At 45.4% G+C, this 19,675-nt stretch overlaps 1 protein-coding gene across 4 annotated transcripts in view; it reads left to right on the plus strand.

Moving 5' to 3' along the window:
• Apba1 (amyloid beta precursor protein binding family A member 1) overlaps positions 1 to 19,675 on the plus strand; it is a 213,393-nt gene that overhangs the window by 155,615 nt on the left and 38,103 nt on the right. For all 4 annotated transcript variants that reach the window (XM_075973723.1, XM_075973721.1, XM_075973725.1 and 1 more), the window contains exon 3: positions 19,005 to 19,100. In XM_075973723.1, the coding sequence (XP_075829838.1) occupies positions 19,005 to 19,100 (96 nt within the window). The remainder of the gene's footprint in view (positions 1 to 19,004; positions 19,101 to 19,675) is intronic.

Consider the following 19,675-nt stretch of genomic DNA (forward strand, 5'->3'; position numbering starts at 1 on the left):
TTACTATTTCTCCCTACCTACAACTTTGGATTTGGCTTATTCTTATTTTTTCAGTGTCTTTAGGTACATCATTAAGTTATTTGAAATAATTGTTGTTGCTGTTAATGTAGGCACTTAGAGTAACTATAAACAACTTCTTAGGACTGCCTTTGTTGTACCTCAGGTTTTAGTATGATGTATAATGATATTCATTCAAATCTAAGAATTTTTGTTTTATTTCCATTGATGATTCATTGATCATTCAATAATTTATTGTTTAAACTCCACTTTGAGGGACTCTTGGGGGGTTTGATTTGGTTTGTAGTTTCACTTGCTGTTGATTTCTAACTTTGTACACTGTGATCAACTGAAGTATGGGGATTTATGTCCATTTCTTTTGAGACTTTCTTTGTGTCTGAGTATGTGATCTATTTTATAAAAGTTCCTTGTCTACTGAGAATGTTCATCTATAGTATTTGGGTGATATGCTCAGTAAATATCTATTAGTTTGATCTATGTGTCATTTAATCCTATTGTTTCCCTGTTTACTTTTGTCTGGATGATCTCTCTAATGGTGAGTGTGGAGTATTAAGGTTGTCCTCAGTTACTGTGGAGTTAATCTATGACTAAATGCCCAGTAACATTTGTTTTATGAAACAGGTCTGCCTCTGTTCCATGTGTATATGATCAGAGTTGTAACATCTTCTTTATGGGTTGTAGCCTTTTGATCTCTTCTGGCTAGATTTTGTTTAAAGTGTATTTTGTCAAATTGGAATATCAATCCTGCTTGTTTCCTGTTTCCATCTGCTTGAAAAACATTTTCTAGTCTGCCACTGTAAGAAGTATCTATCTTTGCTAGTGATGTATGTTTCTTGGAGACAGTGAAAGAAGGATCCTGTTTCTAATACAGTGTGCTATTTTTAGTCTTTTGATCAGAGAATTAAGAACGGTAATTGTCAGTGTTATTATTGGAAGGCATTTATTGATTCCTGTCTTTTTGTTAATTTTGAAGTTGTATGTATATTTCTTAGTTTTCTTTTTCTCAATACCAAAAGATTCCTTCTTTTCTGTTGGACCAGCATGATAGTCATAGATTACTTTAGCCTGTTTTCTTTTTATCCTAGAAACATTTTCTTTTTCCTTAAACATTTTCTTTCTCCTTAAGGTTTCCTTTGGAAAAATGGCTGTTATTCTATGGGTCTGCCTTTATATGTGACTTGGCCTTTCTATCTTACAATTTTGAGAGTTTTTCTTTGTTATGTGTATTTAGTGTTTTAACTATGATATTAAATGGGGAATTTCTTTTCTGGTCCAGTCTATTTGGTGTTTGTATATCATGACAAGCATCTCTCTTCCTAAATTTGGTAAGTTTTAGCTTATGATTTTATGGTCTATTTCTTCATCATGAAAAATTTCCCCTTCTTCCCCTAATTCATAGATTTTGTTTTTTCATAATGTGCCAAAGATCTTGCATATTCAATTCATACTTTTTAAAAATTTGTCATTGATGCTCTGGCCAGTGGTGGCACATGCCTTTAAATCCCAGCACTCAGGAGGCAGAGGCAGGCAGATCTCTGAGTTCAAGGGTAGTCTGGTCTACAGAGCAAGTTCCAGGATAGCCAGGACTACACGGAAAACCAGTGTTTCAAGAAAACTTAAAAAAAATTGCTGTTGATATTGGCTAAATGATCCAGTTAATTGTCTTCAAGTCCTCTTAGCTTTCCCTCCACATGACCCATTCTATTAGTGAGTTTTTCCACTGAACTTATAAAAAATGTAATTCTTTTAATTTTTGAAATTATAATAAAATTATATCATTTCCCTTTTCCCTTTCCTTCCTCCAGTTGCTCCAGTTCTTTTAATATACCCCTATGCTTCCTTTCTCAATTCAAATTTATAGCCTTTTTCATTAATTTCTCTCTCTCTCTCTCTCTCTCTCTCTCTCTCTCTCTCTCTCTCTCTCACACACACACACACACACACACACACACACACACACACACACACACTCCTAAATACAAAAGCACAATTTGCTCAGTCTGTATAATGCTTCTTGTATTTATGATTTCAGGGCTGATTGGTCTGCTCATTGTTGGGGAAGACTATTTCTCTCGCTCATCCTTGCTTAGTTGTCAGTAGTTTTTTATGTAGGGTTGAAGCCTTTTGTAGCTTTCCCCAGCTACAGTAGCATGTCTGTGGTTGTCCTTGTTTATTCACGTTTAGGCAGTTGTGCTGAGCCGCCTGGAGCCTGGCTTTTTATGCTCCTTCTGAGCCTTATCTAGTCCTTGCAGACTTTTGGTCCCTGCTCCTGATTAGCAAGGGCTGCCTGATTCCAAGGCATTGGTGTTGATGCCCAGGTGCTTGCTTCTGCTTTCAGCATGTCTGATGTGAGGACATCAAGCAAGAGTGGCTCTATCTTGTGAACAACTCTATTTTGCTTTCTTGTTTTCTGTTCTAAGTGTTCACTACAGAATTGAACCTCCGTCTTTTGGAAGAAAGTCAGTGATCTGATCTTAATCCCTAAGCAGTCTCTTCAATGGGGTAAGAGTCTTGGTAGTTGGCTTACCTCACAGGACTAATTGTGGTGGGGACTGACCAGCAGTGGGCACTGGGTCTTGTCCTCCTCCTTGACCTCGGAGCACAACCTGGCAGTGGGGTCCTAGGTCTTTGCCTGTAGTAATAGGGGGCGGCGGCAGGGTTGCATCCCCAACACCCCAAGCCGCCTGCCCTGCCCGGCTAGCTTATGCCCCAAATAATTACACGGACACTGTATTCTTTTATAAACTGCTTGGCCCATTTCTAATAATCTATGTAGCGCCCCTAGGTGCGCTTACCGGGAAGATTCTAGCCTAAGTCCATCCTGGGTCGGAGCTGGGGCATGGTGTGCGTCTTCCCTGGAGCAGGTAGCATGGCGTCTCTCTTGCGTCTGCTCTGGAGAGGAGAGCTGTCGAGTCTGACCTCACTTCCTCTTCCTCCCGGCATTCTGTTCTGTTTACTCCACCCACCTAAGGGTGGGCCTATCCAATGGGCCTAGCAGTTTCTTTATTGCTTAACCAAGGAAATCAACAGATTGATATATGACACTCCCCCATCACTTCCCCTTTTTCTGTTTAAACAAAAAAAAAAGGCTTTAACTTTAACATAGCAAAATTACATATAACAAAACAGTTATCAAGTAAAAGTTACATCAGAAACATTTATACATATAACAAAATTGACCGTAAATCTCTATCAATAAAGCAAAATCTATACTAATGCAAATTATTCATGTCTATATCATATCCCCCTTTAAATGTAAAAGAACATTTATAAACTATATTTGGGAACATGGGCGCAGTTTTTTCTCTCCAAACTGCTTCCTGCTGAATGGGGGCGTCGTTAATCAGATTATTTAGGGTGTAACCTGTGTGTCAGGTTTATCTCAGTTGGCAGTTGAGCAAAGCAATTTTCTGAAGATGTTCACAGCAAACCTTCAGGAGGACGTGGTCCATCATACCAAATCGGAATAGAAGAAATGAACAGGGTCTCATCCTCTGTGAAAACAAAATAAGAAACTCTTTTCCAAAGTATCATATCCTTAGATCCAAATTCTGAAATCATACCCTCATGATATCCATTCTGGTTCCACTTGGCAGCCCATATAATGAAACGTCTCTCTGTACTTAGCTCCTTCACAGTCAAAAATTTTAAAGAAAACACAATAATACAAAGAATCCAGACTCTCTGTGAATTTTTCATCTTTACGCGGCTTATTTTTATTTATATCTATAACTATCTGTACTCTGTCTCTTTAAAGACTTTACTTTTACTTTTTTCTTTTTAAACCATTAACTTTATTCTCTATATTCCTTTTCTTCTCTCTCCCAAGCCTACGTACATTCATCCAACAGTGTGACTCGTTTAGTGGTCTGAATCTGTCCTATTGTGAATCTACAATTTTTTACTATCCAGGAGCACTTTTGATTTGCGCCTTTAAATCATTAGGCGCTTAGGAATCTAAGCTGAGACATTCCTAGGTTAACTTTTTGCTTTTTGAGCGCATTTCTTTGACCAGGCTGTCTTTGAACTCTCAGAAATCCGCCTGTCTCTGCCTCCCAGGCATTGGGATTAAAGGTGTTTGCTACAACACCTTGAACTCACAGAGATCTGTTTGTCTCTGCCTTCTAGGCACTCGGATTAAAGGCGTGTGCTACCACACCTTGAAGTCACAGAGGTCTATCTCCCTCTGCCTCCCAAGTGTTGGGATTAAAGGTGTGTACTAGGACACAAAACAACTTTTTTTTGTTTTTTGTTTTAAGAACTTTAACTTTTAGCTTGCATATATTTTTAACACACTTTAAACCATTCAGAAATTTTCTCTGTCTTTGAATCTCTCTTTACTGTATATCTCTCTTTTTCTGACCACAAGAGCCTTTAATTTACCAAGCAATATCAGTAGGACTAAAGGCGTGGCTTTGCCAGCTAGATCCAGTCCATTCCTTAGCTTTCCAGCCTCATGGCGGATATACAGGCTGCAGCCATGTTTATAGCATTTCAAGGTCCCTGCCAGCCAGCAAGCTACAACAGACAACACTCAAATCCTCTCTCAGTAGCCGGCCCTCCTGCCTCAAACAGTCAAAGTTTGCCCTGGCAGGATGACCCAGAAAGCCAGCATTTTAAAACAACACAGGTTTGTTCCTGCTGCTGAGTCAGGAAAATTTCAAAATGGAGGACGTACCATTTTGTGCTAGCTCTGGGGCCACCAGGTAAGAGCGGCACTCAGCACTTTAATTCTGAGACTGAGCACGCAGCACAGAAATTCTTTTCATCCAAATTACGTCCAAATCTGACACACAGAGCACTGCGCAGTCTGAAAACATGTCCCTGTATGGCGGCAGGAATCCGCCATGCTCTTCCGCCTGCCTAAGCCTGATTCTGCCTTCTTCCCAGGAGCAGGCGGGGAGCTCTGAGTCATCTTCAAGGTCTCAGAGCACTCTCCTTCCAATCCCAAGCGGGAACACAAATGTAAAGCCAGAGTTTGCACTGGCGGCAAAGCCCCAGGAAGCCACACTTTAAAATAACGCAGCTTTTTTTCTGCTGCTGTTGCTGAATCAGGAAATCTCTCTACAGCACGCCACCAACAAACAGCAAAAATCTGTGTTAAACTCTCTCTCCCTTATTTTTAAGCCTTCTCAGGTTTTTTAAGTGGGTTTAGTTAGCCACACGTCTGGGCGTCATTTGTTGTAATATGAGCGGCGGCAGGGTTGCGTCCCCAACACCCCAAGCCGCTTGCCCGGCTCGGCTAGCTTATGCCCCAAATAATTACACGGACACTGTATTCTTTTATAAACTGCTTGGCCCATTTCTAATAATCTATGTAGCGCCCCTAGGTGCGCTTACCGGGAAGATTCTAGCCTAAGTCCATCCTGGGTCGGAGCTGGGGCATGGTGTGCGTCTTCCCTGGAGCAGGTAGCATGGCGTCTCTCTTGCGTCTGCTCTGGAGAGGAGAGCTGTCGAGTCTGACCTCACTTCCTCTTCCTCCCGGCATTCTGTTCTGTTTACTCCACCCACCTAAGGGTGGGCCTATCCAATGGGCCTAGCAGTTTCTTTATTGCTTAACCAAGGAAATCAACAGATTGATATATGACACTCCCCCATCATTTGCCCATTCCCTGACTTAAGAGGCTGACTAGCAGTTGAGTCTTTCCTGTTGATGGCTTTCCTGCTGGCTAGGAGAGAATTAGGACTGTGATCCCTAGTCACAAGTTACAAGTCCATTTTCAAATTAAACTGCTATTTTGTAGTGTGTTCTGCACATGTGTTGTATGAGACCCCAGGATACTATATGATAGCCAGAGCTCTGTCTGCATAACGTTCCACTTGAGGCCAGTCCCTTCTCAAGTCCACAGCCAGACCACTCAGCCTGTTCTGCTCTTAAGGCTTTCATCTGAATCCTTATTTGATGTCTTAGACTACTGCCACCTTACGGAGCATCCCAACACTTAGTGGCATAAAGCAGCCTGCATGTCTGCCTCACACTGTGAGACTCTGAGGGTCTGCAAGTGGGCATCAGGGGGCTGTTACCATTGTAAAGTGTTCCTGGGAAAAGCTCTGCTCCCAAGCTCCCATGCTGTGGGTAGGTTTCGGTTCTTCAAAGCCAACTGGCAGACAGCCTCGGTTTCCCATTGATCTTGGCTGGGGCATTCTCAGTTCATTGCCCCATAGGTCCCATTTCGCCCTTAAAGTATGCAAGGCAAGAAGGCTCCAGAGTCTGGTGGCAAGATGGAAGCCACAGTCCTTGGTAACCCAATCAATGAGTGGCATTGCACCACGGTCATTGTCTTGCATTGTTTACGCTGATACCTGACCCACACGACCTTCCCAGGAGAGGATTCAACAGGGGTTTGACTTTCGGGAGTAGACCTTTGAAGGCATCTGAAAAGTCCCGTATTTGGTATTTGGTGTCAGTCATTCTGTCAGCAAAGAAAGAGCAGCTGGCCTTAAAACTGAAGGGTGTCTTTTGCTTATGACCTCATCAGTCACTTCTGGTTTCTAGGTTGTTGTTCCACCTTGTGGCTGTGACTGGGGGAGAATGACGCCAGAGCGTGTGAGAGTCAGAACAGAGGTGGATGGAGCAGTGGTTACTCACGAGAATGCGAGATGAAGGGGCACTATAGAAATTTGAAAATGGAGTTTGTGCAGAAGGACAAGCATATCCATGGCATGCTTTTAGGCTGGGTTTATTTTCAATCTTAAGGGGCTGTCAGTGTCCAGAGGACGTGCTGTAAAGACTTGTGAGTTCCAGCTAAGCATTCAGTCTGTGTGCTGGTGTCTCCCTTGACTGTGGGAACAGAAATACCTGTTCCACTAGGCTGAAGTCTTCATCCATTAGGCTCAGCCCCACTTGGGTCTCTAGTTGACTCCGTGTATCATATGAATATTGTTTCTCTCTGGGTCAAGAAGCAGGGCTGGTTGGGAAGCATGGAATTCAGGGAAATTGCTGGGGTTGGAAGAGGCCTGCAGGGTAGGAGGCCTGCAGGGTGGGAGGCCTGCAGGGCAAGCCGGCCCTGAGGACAGCTGTTGCCCCCAGCACTGTGCTCTCACCCTCCAGTACGGTGTGTGGGTCCTATTCCTTATGCTCCCGTCTCAGCACCATCTTCTACTAGCGAAGTTTTCCATCGCAGATGTGATCCATAATTGATGTAGCCTGGAGAAGGTGGTGATGAATAATTAAGTAGGTCTCAGGTACAGAATGAACATTAAAGGGAAGAGAGAATGAAAACAAAACAGCCAGGGGAAGAGGTTCAAGTTCTGTCATGCCAAAAGATTGGTCCCTACATCACAGAAGGCTCGGGTTTTGATTTTGAGTCTTCAGTTGTCTGATAACTTAATTCATGTGTGAGTTGATCATCTCTGGCTACTACCTGGAAAGGTGACAAGCTTTCCCTGGCAGCATGGCTTCCATAGCTTTGTTCTGACAGCTTCAAAATCAAAACCAACGTGTCCTCTAGAGCGATCGAGGGAAAATGGCTTCACAAAAAGCCAGAGAGAGTTAACTGCCATCGAGTATGAGTCTGGGCACTTCATAATCAACATAAGTAACAGAGAGAAAACCAAACATGTGGAGAAACGTTCTAACTCAGCCCTTTAGGGACACACTGAGCACCGTCCTGCAAAAGGCTTTCCTTCTTAATGCTGGCTAATGGCTGCAGGAATTGTAGCCACTGACTGAGGCTATGGTGGGTGAACTCTGATTGCCAGGAAGACTCATCAGACTCACAGAACGACGAGAAAGATGGGCAAGCCCAGAGGGTCAGTCTCTGTGTGGTCCTCCCTCCCGCTGACCACAGAGCTTGAGCCCACGTAGGAAACACCAGTTCGGATGGCAGGTGTTCCAGCTATGGATTGCTTCAGATCCTGTGTGTTTTGTTCTACCATTTAACCCTGTCCACAGTCACTGACTAGCCCTGCTGGCAGGTCTCACAGAGGGCGTGGTGAGTAGGAAGCTGATGCTCCTGAGAGGGTAAGGGACTTAGTGCACCCAGGTCCCTCCCTGCCACTCTGGCTCCACGAATCAGTATAGCATAGGAACTCAGGAGGCCTCCCATTTCTGCAATCCATACCTCAGCCTCCCTGTGTTCTCTCCAGCTCAGCTCTACCCAGCTATGCCAGGTCCTTCCTTACTGTTGTTGGCAGATGTGGTTGTTTTTGAGACTGGTCTGGAATCATATATTGTTTGGTCTAAACCATGCTGACCATGAGGCAACTCTTCTCTGGTTGGTCAGAGCCTGTCTTGCTTGTGGCACACAGGAAGGTTGTTAGAGCACAGCGATGGTGTGCAGTTGGTGCTGGTGAGGAGGGCGTGTTTCAGCAGCCCGTGCTACCAGCCAGCTGATCGGAGCTCCCTGAGCTCTCCCCACACACCCAGGTGCATTCCGATGAAGGCCCGAGAGAACATCTTCAGCCACCTCCCTCCTTCCCCTTTCTCTTCCAAAGATGGATGCCTCTTCACAGGTTTTATAAACATAGCGGAGTTTGGGGTGTGTGAAAGTCTGTGGTGGCACCTCTGTGCTGAGTTTATTTCCCCCAGAAATAGTAGGTGCCACTGACAACAAGGATGGGCCAGATTCCTCTCAGAAATATCAGCTGATGATGCTGCGCCAATGACTCGAGACAGCCCTGGCCGCCCAGCCCTGAAGGGTTAAAGTGGAGGGGCAGACACTCTGGAGGTGGTCACAGCTCCTGTTACCAGTTGCATTATTGACAAGGGCACCTAACACCACCAAGACTGTCCACCAAGCGGCACTGAGAGCAGGAGCTCACAAGTGGATGCCCAAGGGCTCGCCCCGTTGCCCAAATAGCACCTGGAAGGATGGAGAACTTTTGGATGTACCAATTCGAAAATCACGAAGAAGAGGTACGTGCCCCTTGGGCTGCACCAGGTTGTGCTGCCAGGCTTCAGTCCTCTGCTCCTGGCCCAGGTAGACTGTGGTGCTCTGCCTTTCTCTTGATAAGCAGGGAATGGGTGGGGAGAGAGGATGACCCAGGATAGAGGGAAATGAGCTTGGGAGTAATGGTGGCTTAGAGATCAGGGGCTATTTTGCACTGAGCCAGGACCTGGGAAAGGTGGGCTCGTTGCCGTGTCTCGCCGTGAGTGCCGCTTTTGATTCTCTGTGTTCTGATGGATGAGTTCATCTGGACACTGCATCCCCACCATTCCAGGCTGTGGCATCTCTCATGCTGAGAGCTGACACATAACCATGGCTATGAGTGCCTTGTGCAAGAATAACTGCCTGGCTGGAAAATGAGAATGTGCCCCTGCGTGGTGCCGGGCACCCCGCAAGCTCTTTGAAAGTGGTAGCTGTTGCTATTTGTAGCAGGTGTTGTACTATTAGAAATTGTGAGTGGAGCTGTATTTCCTCCTGTCTGTTTTGGTTTGAGATGGGTGTTTTTACAGTTCAGGCCAGCCTTGAACTCACCATGTAGTCCAGAGCATTCTCAAACCCTTTGTCTCAGCTTCTCAAGTGCCAGGATGTGCCACACCTGGCTTGGTTATATTCAGCTCAGTTGCTATTTTTAATATAAGTTAAAAGTGCCTGGTCTTTGCTCCTAAAGCATAGGCAAGTGACCAGGAAGGCATGAGGGGCCCATCAAGGAATGAATGCACTAGAAAGGGAAGTGAGCACAAGGCTTTCTCGTTTGTCTGGTGTACTGTATCTCAGATACAACAAGTGAGGCTTGATTAACCAGTTAATCAAGGGAGCTAGACACCCTTTCAGTATATACAGCATTACCGGGTGATAGGCTGGTTCACCCTTACACTGACAGTTGCTTTATAATTAACTGGTTGATCTTTAGCCTTGAGAACACGGCCTCAGAAGCTTAGAGCTCCTGTGATAGTGACGGGGGGGGGGGGGGGGATATTTTTGTGTTGCTCCTCTGGGCTAAGTGCTGCCAAGCACAGTTCCCTGGGGTCCTGGCAGCTTCCACACAGGTTTATGAGCTTAGGGATGGGAGCCGAAGGATGCGCTCTGTGGGAAGAGAACAGAAATGGTTAGAGTGGTTAACTAGCAGTTTTCCACTAGTTCTAATTGAATCCATTATGAATATATATATATAAAACACTTCATTAAGCCAAGCTATTATCATCTTAATGACATAATTATGCTCATTCAATGCCTATCCTGGCTTTGCTACTTCACCACATTAAGGAAATACAAATGTGCATTGATAATATTGTTTGAATTATACTATAGAGTGGATAATTATGTACTTCTTAATCAGCTTCAAATTTCAAAAGCGTGAACGTACATCGGGGAAACAAAACTCATCATATATTTGGGATTTTTCAAAATAACTCTAAAGTGGAATAAGATTAATATAAAGCAACTCAGACAAGTAGGAAAACAGTGTGTACTGATTCGGGGAAAGGAACAAAGGCAGGTAAGCCAGTAAGCTAGGCACAAGCATGAGTGCCATCTGTGAACAGCAGGAGTCAGAAGCCCCACACGGTGTCAAAACAAAGCTGACTGAAGAACCGGGGCATGTGCCACGGCCCGCCCTGTGTAGCTACACCTTTGAAATCCCATATAGAAAAGGCGTAGAAGCAGGAAGCTGTTCAGGCTGGAAAGGGCTCGATTGCAGCGTCTATACAGCCACCTCTGTGAGCATTGGGGCCCACTGTGGTGCCCACTCTGCCGTGCTAATTTCGCAGGAATGCATGATATGCAAGCAAGGCTGACAGCGCCTCATCCAGAAGGAGTGGAGATCCCTGGTGCCAGTGACCGTGTGCGTGCTCAGAACGTACCCTGTTACATAAAACTATTACATAGAGCTCACTTTTGTTTGCTCTTCCAAATGATACAAGATAGGTATTGTGTGTGCTTTCTATCCATTACATGTATTGAAACCCTGTTGTATATTTTATGAGGGCCTTTGTCTTAAGTACTTGGAGAAGAAACATGTCGATTAATTATAAATCCTGCCTTTGCTGTACTTCCTGAAATACTATGACAGGGTACTATAGTTTTATAATATACAGGGAGAAAGTCAAGCAGCCCATGAATAGTACAGATAAAATGCATGCAAGACTCCTAGGAGGGAGTCCTCTCGCCTAAGAGGACTGGGAAGATTACACAAGGAGGTGGTAGTTAGCATGGGCCTTTAGAGGCCCCTGCACATGGAGAATCCAGGCGAGGGGCAGAGATAAAGCCACTGAGCAGAAGCATGCAGTCACAGGCTGGAAACAGGACATGATTCGGTTTGGCTTATGGGAAAGAGAACAAAGTGGCAGTGCCGAGGGGTGCAAGGGAGTTAAAGCCGAACTGCAGGGTGCCTTAAACACCGAGATAGTCGGGACTAGTCTCCAAGCAAAGCAGGTAAAGGCTTGAATTAGAGCCGCTTTGCACAGAGCTTTGTATGGAAAGAGAAAATAGGTCCCTGGGGAAGAAGGCTTGTGAACTCTTAGTACTATCTCCTTTAGTCAGGGGGTGTGGGGAAGCGACAGAAAGGAAACCCCAGATGTCTCTGTGAGTTGTTCTTTACAGGTGAAATTACTAAATAGCTCAGGCCCAGGTGGGTTCAGCCAAACTGTTTACGTTTTCATTATTTACTTTCTCCCTGCCCTCCACTGAAGTAAATTTGTCACTGAGTTTCTTTGTAAGAGAGTTACCAGTATTCACTGGGACTCAAGGCTCACTAGAGCTAGCTGACATCTTTCATAGGTGTCCTTACTCAGTGGTATACTGGGGTCATCTGCACTGTGCTGGAGTTAACAGGAGAGGTGAGCGTGTCTTTGTAGGCCAATCACTACAATAGTATCACTGCCAACTTTCAGGTTGAAAGAAGGGCTTTCTTGCATGGAAAGCAGTGGAGGTGCCAGAAGCAGTTCACAGCAGCTAGAGACCCGCCCCTACCTATAGCCACTAATGAGCCCCTAAAGTGTTGGAGCTTACGAATTAATGTAGTCTTTGTCATGTGGTTTTATAAGCCTTCTGCTTGCTTTTTCACTTTATCCATGAATGAAATTTTAATGAGGAAACAAAATTAGATGAAGAAAGCATCCCATGGCTGTGCTGGCCCTCTGAGCACTCTCTGAGAAAGAAAAAAAACCATGTGAGATTGGAATTGTAAGACTGCTTATATTAGATGAGTGTTGTATAGGTTCCCGGATAACTAGCTGCCCATCAGTGCGCGTTCACACGAGCCAGGCTGCCTGTCACCCTCAGGAGGTGGGGCAGAAGTGCCTTCCCCTTTCTCAGGAAGGGTCATGGAGGACAGGCCCCCTGTCCAGCCTTAGAGCTATGAGCAGGGAAGACTGGATTCAGTCACTAGTCTGTTAGACACTAGGACTTGAGAATGTAACCACTTTATCATCCTGAAACACAAAATACATTGTCGTGTGTTCAGCCATGATAGGAAATTAAAACAACCAAGTCATTTCCAAGGGGAAAATGTAAACTGTTGTTCTTATGATCAGACTGTTTCATAAAACAGGCTCTTCATGTGGCAAAGCCCTATCTCAGTAGCTTTGATGACACAACCTAATGTCGTCTGAGCTAACTGATGATGTGTGCTTTAACTAACCCAAGACAAGAACAAGGTTAGGGTTCTGTGATAGGGAAGGAGCCTTTGCAGCCTCTGCACCCTCTCAGGGGTGGCCCTCATCACAGCAGCCACGTCACATCTGAAAACTCTTGGGATATTGGTTTGAGAGGCATGCAATTTACTTTTTAAGAAAAGTCGTTGAAGCCAGCAGCCTTCTTCATTCACGTGTGGCTTTGGTAGCATGATCAGACATTATGGACATTTCAGTGACAGCATTTTCTTTCTTTTTGGTTTTTCGAGACAGGGTTTCTTCTGTAGACCAAGCTGACCTTGAACTCACTGAGATTCATCTGCCTCTGTCTCCAACGCGCTGGGATTAAAGGTGTGTGCCACCACCACCCTGCCTCAGTGACAGTGTTTTCGATGGGGCTCCCTCAGTCATGTGACACTCCTGTTCTTTCAGGATACTGCTATTATTATTGTCATCATCCTTCCACTCTGCCTCTGTCTTTGTGCTGAAAATCAACATCACAGAATGGGAATTTATAAAGAGAAGTTTATTTGCTTCGTAGTCCTGGGGCTAAGTCTTGAGCAGAGTTCCCTCATCTGCCAAAGGACCTGCATGTCTGCCGTGTGAGGGCATGGTGGAAGGCACGCGTGTCTGCCGTGTGAGGGCATGGTGGAAGGCACGCGTGTGTGCCGTGTGAGGGCATGGTGGAAGGCACGCGTGTCTGCCGTGTGAGGGCATGGTGGAAGGCACGCGTGTCTGCCGTGTGAGGGCATGGTGGAAGGCACGCGTGTGTGCCGTGTGAGGGCATGGTGGAAGGCACGCGTGTCTGCCGTGTGAGGGCATGGTGGAAGGCACGCGTGTCTGCCGTGTGAGGGCATGGTGGAAGGCACGCGTGTGTGCCGTGTGAGGGCATGGTGGAAGGCACGCGTGTGTGCCGTGTGAGGGCATGGTGGAAGGCACGCGTGTCTGCCGTGTGAGGGCATGGTGGAAGGCACGCGTGTGTGCCGTGTGAGGGCATGGTGGAAGGCACGCATGCACAGAAGAAAAGGGTGAGCTCTGCTTATTTCTGTCATGATGATGAACCCCATGACCAAAAGCATCCCATAGTTATGTCATCCTCACAAGTTACCTAACTCAGGAGAGCCAGCAGTGACTCCTCCACCGTTCTTGGTGTCCTTACTGAAACTTCTTACCACCTTTCCCCCCCCCCCCCCCGTCCTTCTCAGTCTCTGGTGGCCACAGATTTATTTGGTTCGTCTTGAGATTAATGTCATTAATTTCCAATTAATTAAGAAGGTGTGGTATTTATCTGTTTCACTTAACACAACAACCTCAGTTCCATCCATGTTCTTTTTAAGGCTCAATATTATCCCACTGTATAAATATATATTTTCTTTGCCCACTGAAGAATCTCTGATTTGATCCTGTGTTGGATTGTATGTTTACAGTTTTTATGTTCTTGTAAAATGATCCTTTTGTCTATATATGACAATATTTGTCTCTTTTTGCATTGATTTAAATTCTGTTTTATCAAATATTGCTATAGTTATTCCTACCTGGTCATGTTCCCACATGTGTGATGTATTATTTTCTAAGACTGCACCTCAGTCTCATGATTCTCGGCTGAAGAAGTGGGTTTATGTAGTAAGTATGTAGTCTTATAACTCGTTCATGCTGTCTGTTTTGGTTGGTGCATGTAGTCCATTTACACTCAAGGTTGTTCCTGAGAAGCATGAACTCCCTGTTGTTTTATTAATGGCACACTGCTCGCTTTGTTGATCTTGTTCCTCTTCTCATCATAATGTCTGTTCTGCCGAGAGTTAGTTCTCCTGTGTGTGACACACGTGTCCTGTCGAGGGTTAGTTCTGTGTGTGACACACGTGTCCTGTCGAGAGTTAGTTCTGTGTGTGACACACGTGTCCTGTCGAGGGTTAGTTCTGTGTGTGACACACGTGTCCTGTCGAGGGTTAGTTCTGTGTGTGACACACGTGTCCTGTCGAGGGTTAGTTCTGTGTGTGACACACGTGTCCTGTCGAGGGTTAGTTCTGTGTGTGACACACGTGTCCTGTCGAGGGTTAGTTCTGTGTGTGACACACGTGTCCTGTCGAGGGTTAGTTCTGTGTGTGACACACGTGTCCTGTCGAGGGTTAGTTCTGTGTGACACACGTGTCCTGTCGAGGGTTAGTTCTGTGTGTGACACACGTGTCCTGTCGAGGGTTAGAGCTCTGTGTGTGACACACGTGTCCTGTCGAGGGTTAGAGCTCTGTGTGTGAGGCATGTGTCCTTCTGGTACTTTGTACTCGGGAGTCTTCAAGGCAGTAACTACCCTTTTGTTTGTACATCAGAGTCCCTTAAGTACTCCTTATTGCACTGGCCTGCAGACAGTTTGTCTGGGTAATGTCTCTGGGTACAGGAGTTTCTCCTCCCTGTTATTTTGAATGTCTCATCCCATTCTCCTGTAGGCAGTGGGGTTTCTGTGAGGGAACCTTTTGTGAGTCTGGGGAACGTTCCTTACATGTGACTCTTTTCTGGCTAGTCTAAGATTCTTTGTTGTGTGTTCCTGTCATCTGATCTTAACATGCTTTTGGGGAGGGTCTGCTTTGATTGAATCTGTTGTCCTTTGTGTTTCCAGAATCCAGATGGCCATATGGATTAAAGATCTGAGAGCATTGGGGGCATTTTCCCATGAAAAAAAAATATTATTTTCCAGTGTCTTTCCCATTTACTTTCTTGGGTTTCCATGATGAAATGTGTTTTTGCTTAATGGCTTTCCATCATTTCCTAGAGTGTCTTCATTCTTTTACATTATATTTACAAGTGGCTTTTGAGAAGAGCTTTCCCCCAATTGTGAAATGTCTTCTCCTGGTCCATATGGAAGCTTCCTTTGTATTTTTATGTCACCAATTGAAGGGTTTTCTCCCAAGCTTTGGTCCTTCTTGTGATTTGTGAACTTCCATTCATATCTTGCGTTGCTTTCTCAATCCTTTGCAGCGCTTATCTCTTTGGTGTCTCACTGGCTTTCCTCCTCAGGCACCACATAGGCTTCTTCCACACAGATCTGTTTCCGAGTAGTTATTTTCTCCTCGCAAGCATCATGTTTCCTCTCATACTTCTCGTATCTTGATGAGGTCTGAACATCTGGTGTGACACTCCATTTCTTCAGATTGTATAAGGTAGCTTGTGTAGGAAAGGATATTTTTGTTCAGATGAGATGTAGGACATCGGTTGGATGGGTACTTTTGAGTTTGACTACAGTGGATTCCACAGCAATCCTTATGATTTCTTTGTCTGTGATTGATGTCAGCAATGTCTGTATTATAGGGGTTCATGGCATAGGCCTCTCTCTGTATGGTCTTGGAACTCTACAGCGTTGAGCTCTAAATACAAAGACGATGCAATGGCAGCTTCCACAGTTTTGCTGGTGTGGGATGTGGGGAGACTTAATATTAGTTATGACTGCTCAGCCTAGCTTAGGCGTCTTTCTGGCTAGCCCTTTTAACTGAATTTGTTTCTCTTTATTTACCATTTGCCTCGGGGCCTATTACCTTGCTTTCTGTTCCTACTCTGTGTCTCCTGGCTGCGGCTGCCTGGCCGTATGCATATCCCTCTCTTTCCCCCTCATTCTCTCCTCTCTTCTTTATCCTCTTGTTCTTCTCGAGTCTAGATTTCTCTTCCTATTTATTCTCCCTACCTGCCAGCTCTACCTATCCCTCTCCTGCCTAACTATTGATTGATCAGCTTTTTATTAGACCAAACAAGTGCCTTAGGCAAGCAAGGTGAAACAAATGCAACACATCTTTACATTGTTAGCAAAAGCAGCAGATACAAATGGAACACACCTTCATATAAAGTAATGTTCCCCAGCATAAGCAAATGTAATATATCTTTGCCCAGTTAAACTAATACTCCAAAACAGGGAGGTTGAACATAACAGAAGATTTTGAAGCAGACATTTTAATACCTTTGTTTCATCCTTGTAAGGGCTAGGTCTGTTTGAAGGTGTTGTGCATGCTGCCTTGGTCTGCAAATGGCAGTTTGTAAATTTGTGATGTGTTAAAAGAACTTCACTAGAGCCCAAGTTAGAGTCCTCACAGGAACAAATAGATTTCTAGAGCTCAAGATGAGCAATGCATGTTCTACACAGAGGAGCAGAGGGACACTCCATCAGAGGGGGACTCACCTCTGGCCACTGAAAGAAATCACCCCAAGGAAGCAGTGGGCAGTGTCGTTTCATATCTTTTTTCAGCGCAGGTTGAAAGCAGTATAACCAGGGTACCACACTGAAGTCGTCTGTCCATGCCTCCCTTTGCTACGCCCCACCTGTGTGATAATGAAGACAGCATCCCTGCTGCTGAAGAGCTCTTAGGCAATATACACTCAAACAAGGTTTAACACAAACTACAGCACATTCCTTCGGGGAGACATGAGCTATGGTTCGCATTTATGGAATCCCAGTGAAGGGTGTGCTTCTGAACTGAGCACTGAACTGAGCACTGAACATGGGGGAGAAGGAAGGGAAGCTGTGGATGGAGGAAAGTCGCCCCAGCTTGTGTGTGGCTGAAGGCCACAGCATCAAGTGTCTAGGGAGAGGGAGGCCCCTGGTAAGGTCAGTGTGGGGGCTGTAAAAGCTCTTATCAGGGAAGTGACCAGCAGACCCGTGTTCCCCTTTTCCCCAGCATTCCCTGATAGGCACCCAGCACTAACCACAGCTACCTTACTGTGTGTGGGTCTGTGTTCCATCTTCCACATCCCTGCCTACTGCCCAGATAGCCTGTCTTCCCATGTCACTAAAGAACAGTCCAGTTCCACGGGGTGGTAAGAAATGTGTTTGTAGAATACTGGAGTGGAAATAAATGGGAAATATTGGGCTGTCTGTCAGGTAGCTCCTTATAACGATGTATGTCCAGGACCCTGAAGCAAACAGTTCAAGAAAACCCAACTGCAGCAGCTTCCCTAAGGCTCAGAGGGAACCATAAAATCTTTTGGGGGAAAAAAATCAAGGCACAAATATGAAAAGAAGCCTTCTCCATGTGAAAAACTGGGGAGATTTATGGCATTAAATTCTCATCCTTTCCTACATTAATTTTGAGTCGGCCAAACAGTGCTAAATCAGTAAACAACCAGCAGCTCTCTTGGGTGATGACTGGAAAATGCCGTGTGTTTCTTCTGAAAGCCATGCAATGCTGCTTTGTTGTGGCCAGGGCGCCCTGGGGTCTAGGGTGCTTTATATCTGTTCTCATCCTATGCTTGCCCTCCTGCCTTGACTGTGGTGATAGATGTCTTCACGTTACCATGTGAGGGGCTCGAGGGCCCTCAGCTCCCTGCTGAGAATTAAGTAATAATATCACCAGAGATGGGGGTCGCATAAGGTCTTAGCTAAATAGTGCACTTCTTCGCTGTGTTATCCTTCGGTGTCCCCTGTAGTTCTTGTAATCCAGACTTTTTGGACATAGTTTTCAGTAATGCCCACTGAGGTTTTTTTATCTGTTAACATTCTCTGTTTCCCCCAGCACCTCGTCACTGTGAAACTTGTCCCTTCCTGTGCAAAGATACCGTCCTGATGCCTTGTGCCCTAACTTCCCGCAAGGTGTGCAGCGGGGTTACTTTCCTTTGCTCAGGATTTGCCGCCCTGGTTTTTATACCCACAGCTGGGAGAATAGGTCCTGTCTGGTTTCTCTTGTGTTACATGTGGGCTCTCAGGTCTATCACCCACAGCTGGGAAGCACCACATCCTTGCACCCCCATGTCATCACTACAGAATTGGTCACCATCTCTGAGGCCCACCTGAATGTACCCCTCATCTCCCAAGATTCCAGGAGCACATGGAGCTTTCTGGTATCATATGGGAGTGTTTCCATGCCTGTATCTGTCCCGTGACTCACTTATTTGGTCATTCATTTAACATGTACTTAGGGGATACTTGCGTTGTGCACAGGAACCGAGGTTTCATGTCCACTGCTAGCGCCTACCTGTGCCCACCGACGGAGGCACCGCCACACTAACACATGGACCATGCTCCCCAAACATGTTTTTCTAAGTCTTATTTTCAAGCCTGTCATTTGACAAAGGATTTCTAAACTATGGTGACATGGTCCAAAACAGTGTGATTTGAGTGTTGAAATGTCTCTGAATTTACGGTGGCCTATGAATTAAGAAGGACCACCTTAGTCATCTGAACTGCCGTGGGCAATGTAATGGGCAGTTTTAGGTCCCAGTGTTCCATTCAGACTGTCTTGGGCAGGTGGCTTAAACATTTGTATTCTAAGTATTTGTAACTTTCACTAAGAAAAAGATTAACATTGTCTAATACACCTTTAAGCTTGATGCCTACCGTAAGTCCATATTTTCTTTAAAATGTTAGCCTAATGGGAGAAAAAGTCCCGAAAGAGATGGAGTTGGAAGCTCACATGGCCAGGTCTGCTGAGTGCGGTCGGCAGTTCTCGCCAAGGAAGCGCCTCTCACTGCTGTCTGTCCCTCTTCTGTGTTCCAGTCCCCTTCTCCTGGCAGTTCCTCACCTCTGGGTGCTGAGTCATCAAGCATAGCCCTTCATCCCAGTGACCCCACGGAAGCCTCCACAAATAAAGAGGTAGGGCACCATCTTCATTCCCGATGCCTATTTTGCTTCACCCCGATAATGCTCTATTGTTTTCATCTACCCTGGAGAGATATTTCTTCTCCTCTGCTGTGTGAAGATTGTCCATGGGAACCATGATTGAACTGTCAAGTTTGGTGGTCACTGGCCATGGGTGTCTGGTAGTTATTGAATACGAGAATTCCACTTGCATTCCGGGTGTTCAGTGCCATCGGCAGCTGGTTACAGAACTTTTGTATCACAGGACACTGAACCTCAGAACTGTCCACCAGCATCTTTTCCAAAAGAACGTTCTGTGATGACGGAATGAGGCCCTTCTGTATTGTCACGGGTACTCTCTTAGCCTCAGATGTTCACAGAGCCCTCGAAACATGGTCAGTAGGACCGGGGAACTAAACTTCTCATCTTAACTATAGACTAGAAGCTAGTCAGCAAGGAGGAGGTAAGGTGTCCCTTGGGGACAAGTTCTGTGTTTACCTCACTCATGGGGGACATACTGAACTCTGACAACGCTCTTAAGATACAACATGTAGCTAAAATTTCCGGGGCTTGAAAAGGGCAGGTGTTTT

The sequence above is a fragment of the Microtus pennsylvanicus genome, chromosome 5 (assembly GCF_037038515.1).
Source record: "Microtus pennsylvanicus isolate mMicPen1 chromosome 5, mMicPen1.hap1, whole genome shotgun sequence".
In the NCBI taxonomy this organism is placed as follows: domain Eukaryota; kingdom Metazoa; phylum Chordata; class Mammalia; order Rodentia; family Cricetidae; genus Microtus; species Microtus pennsylvanicus.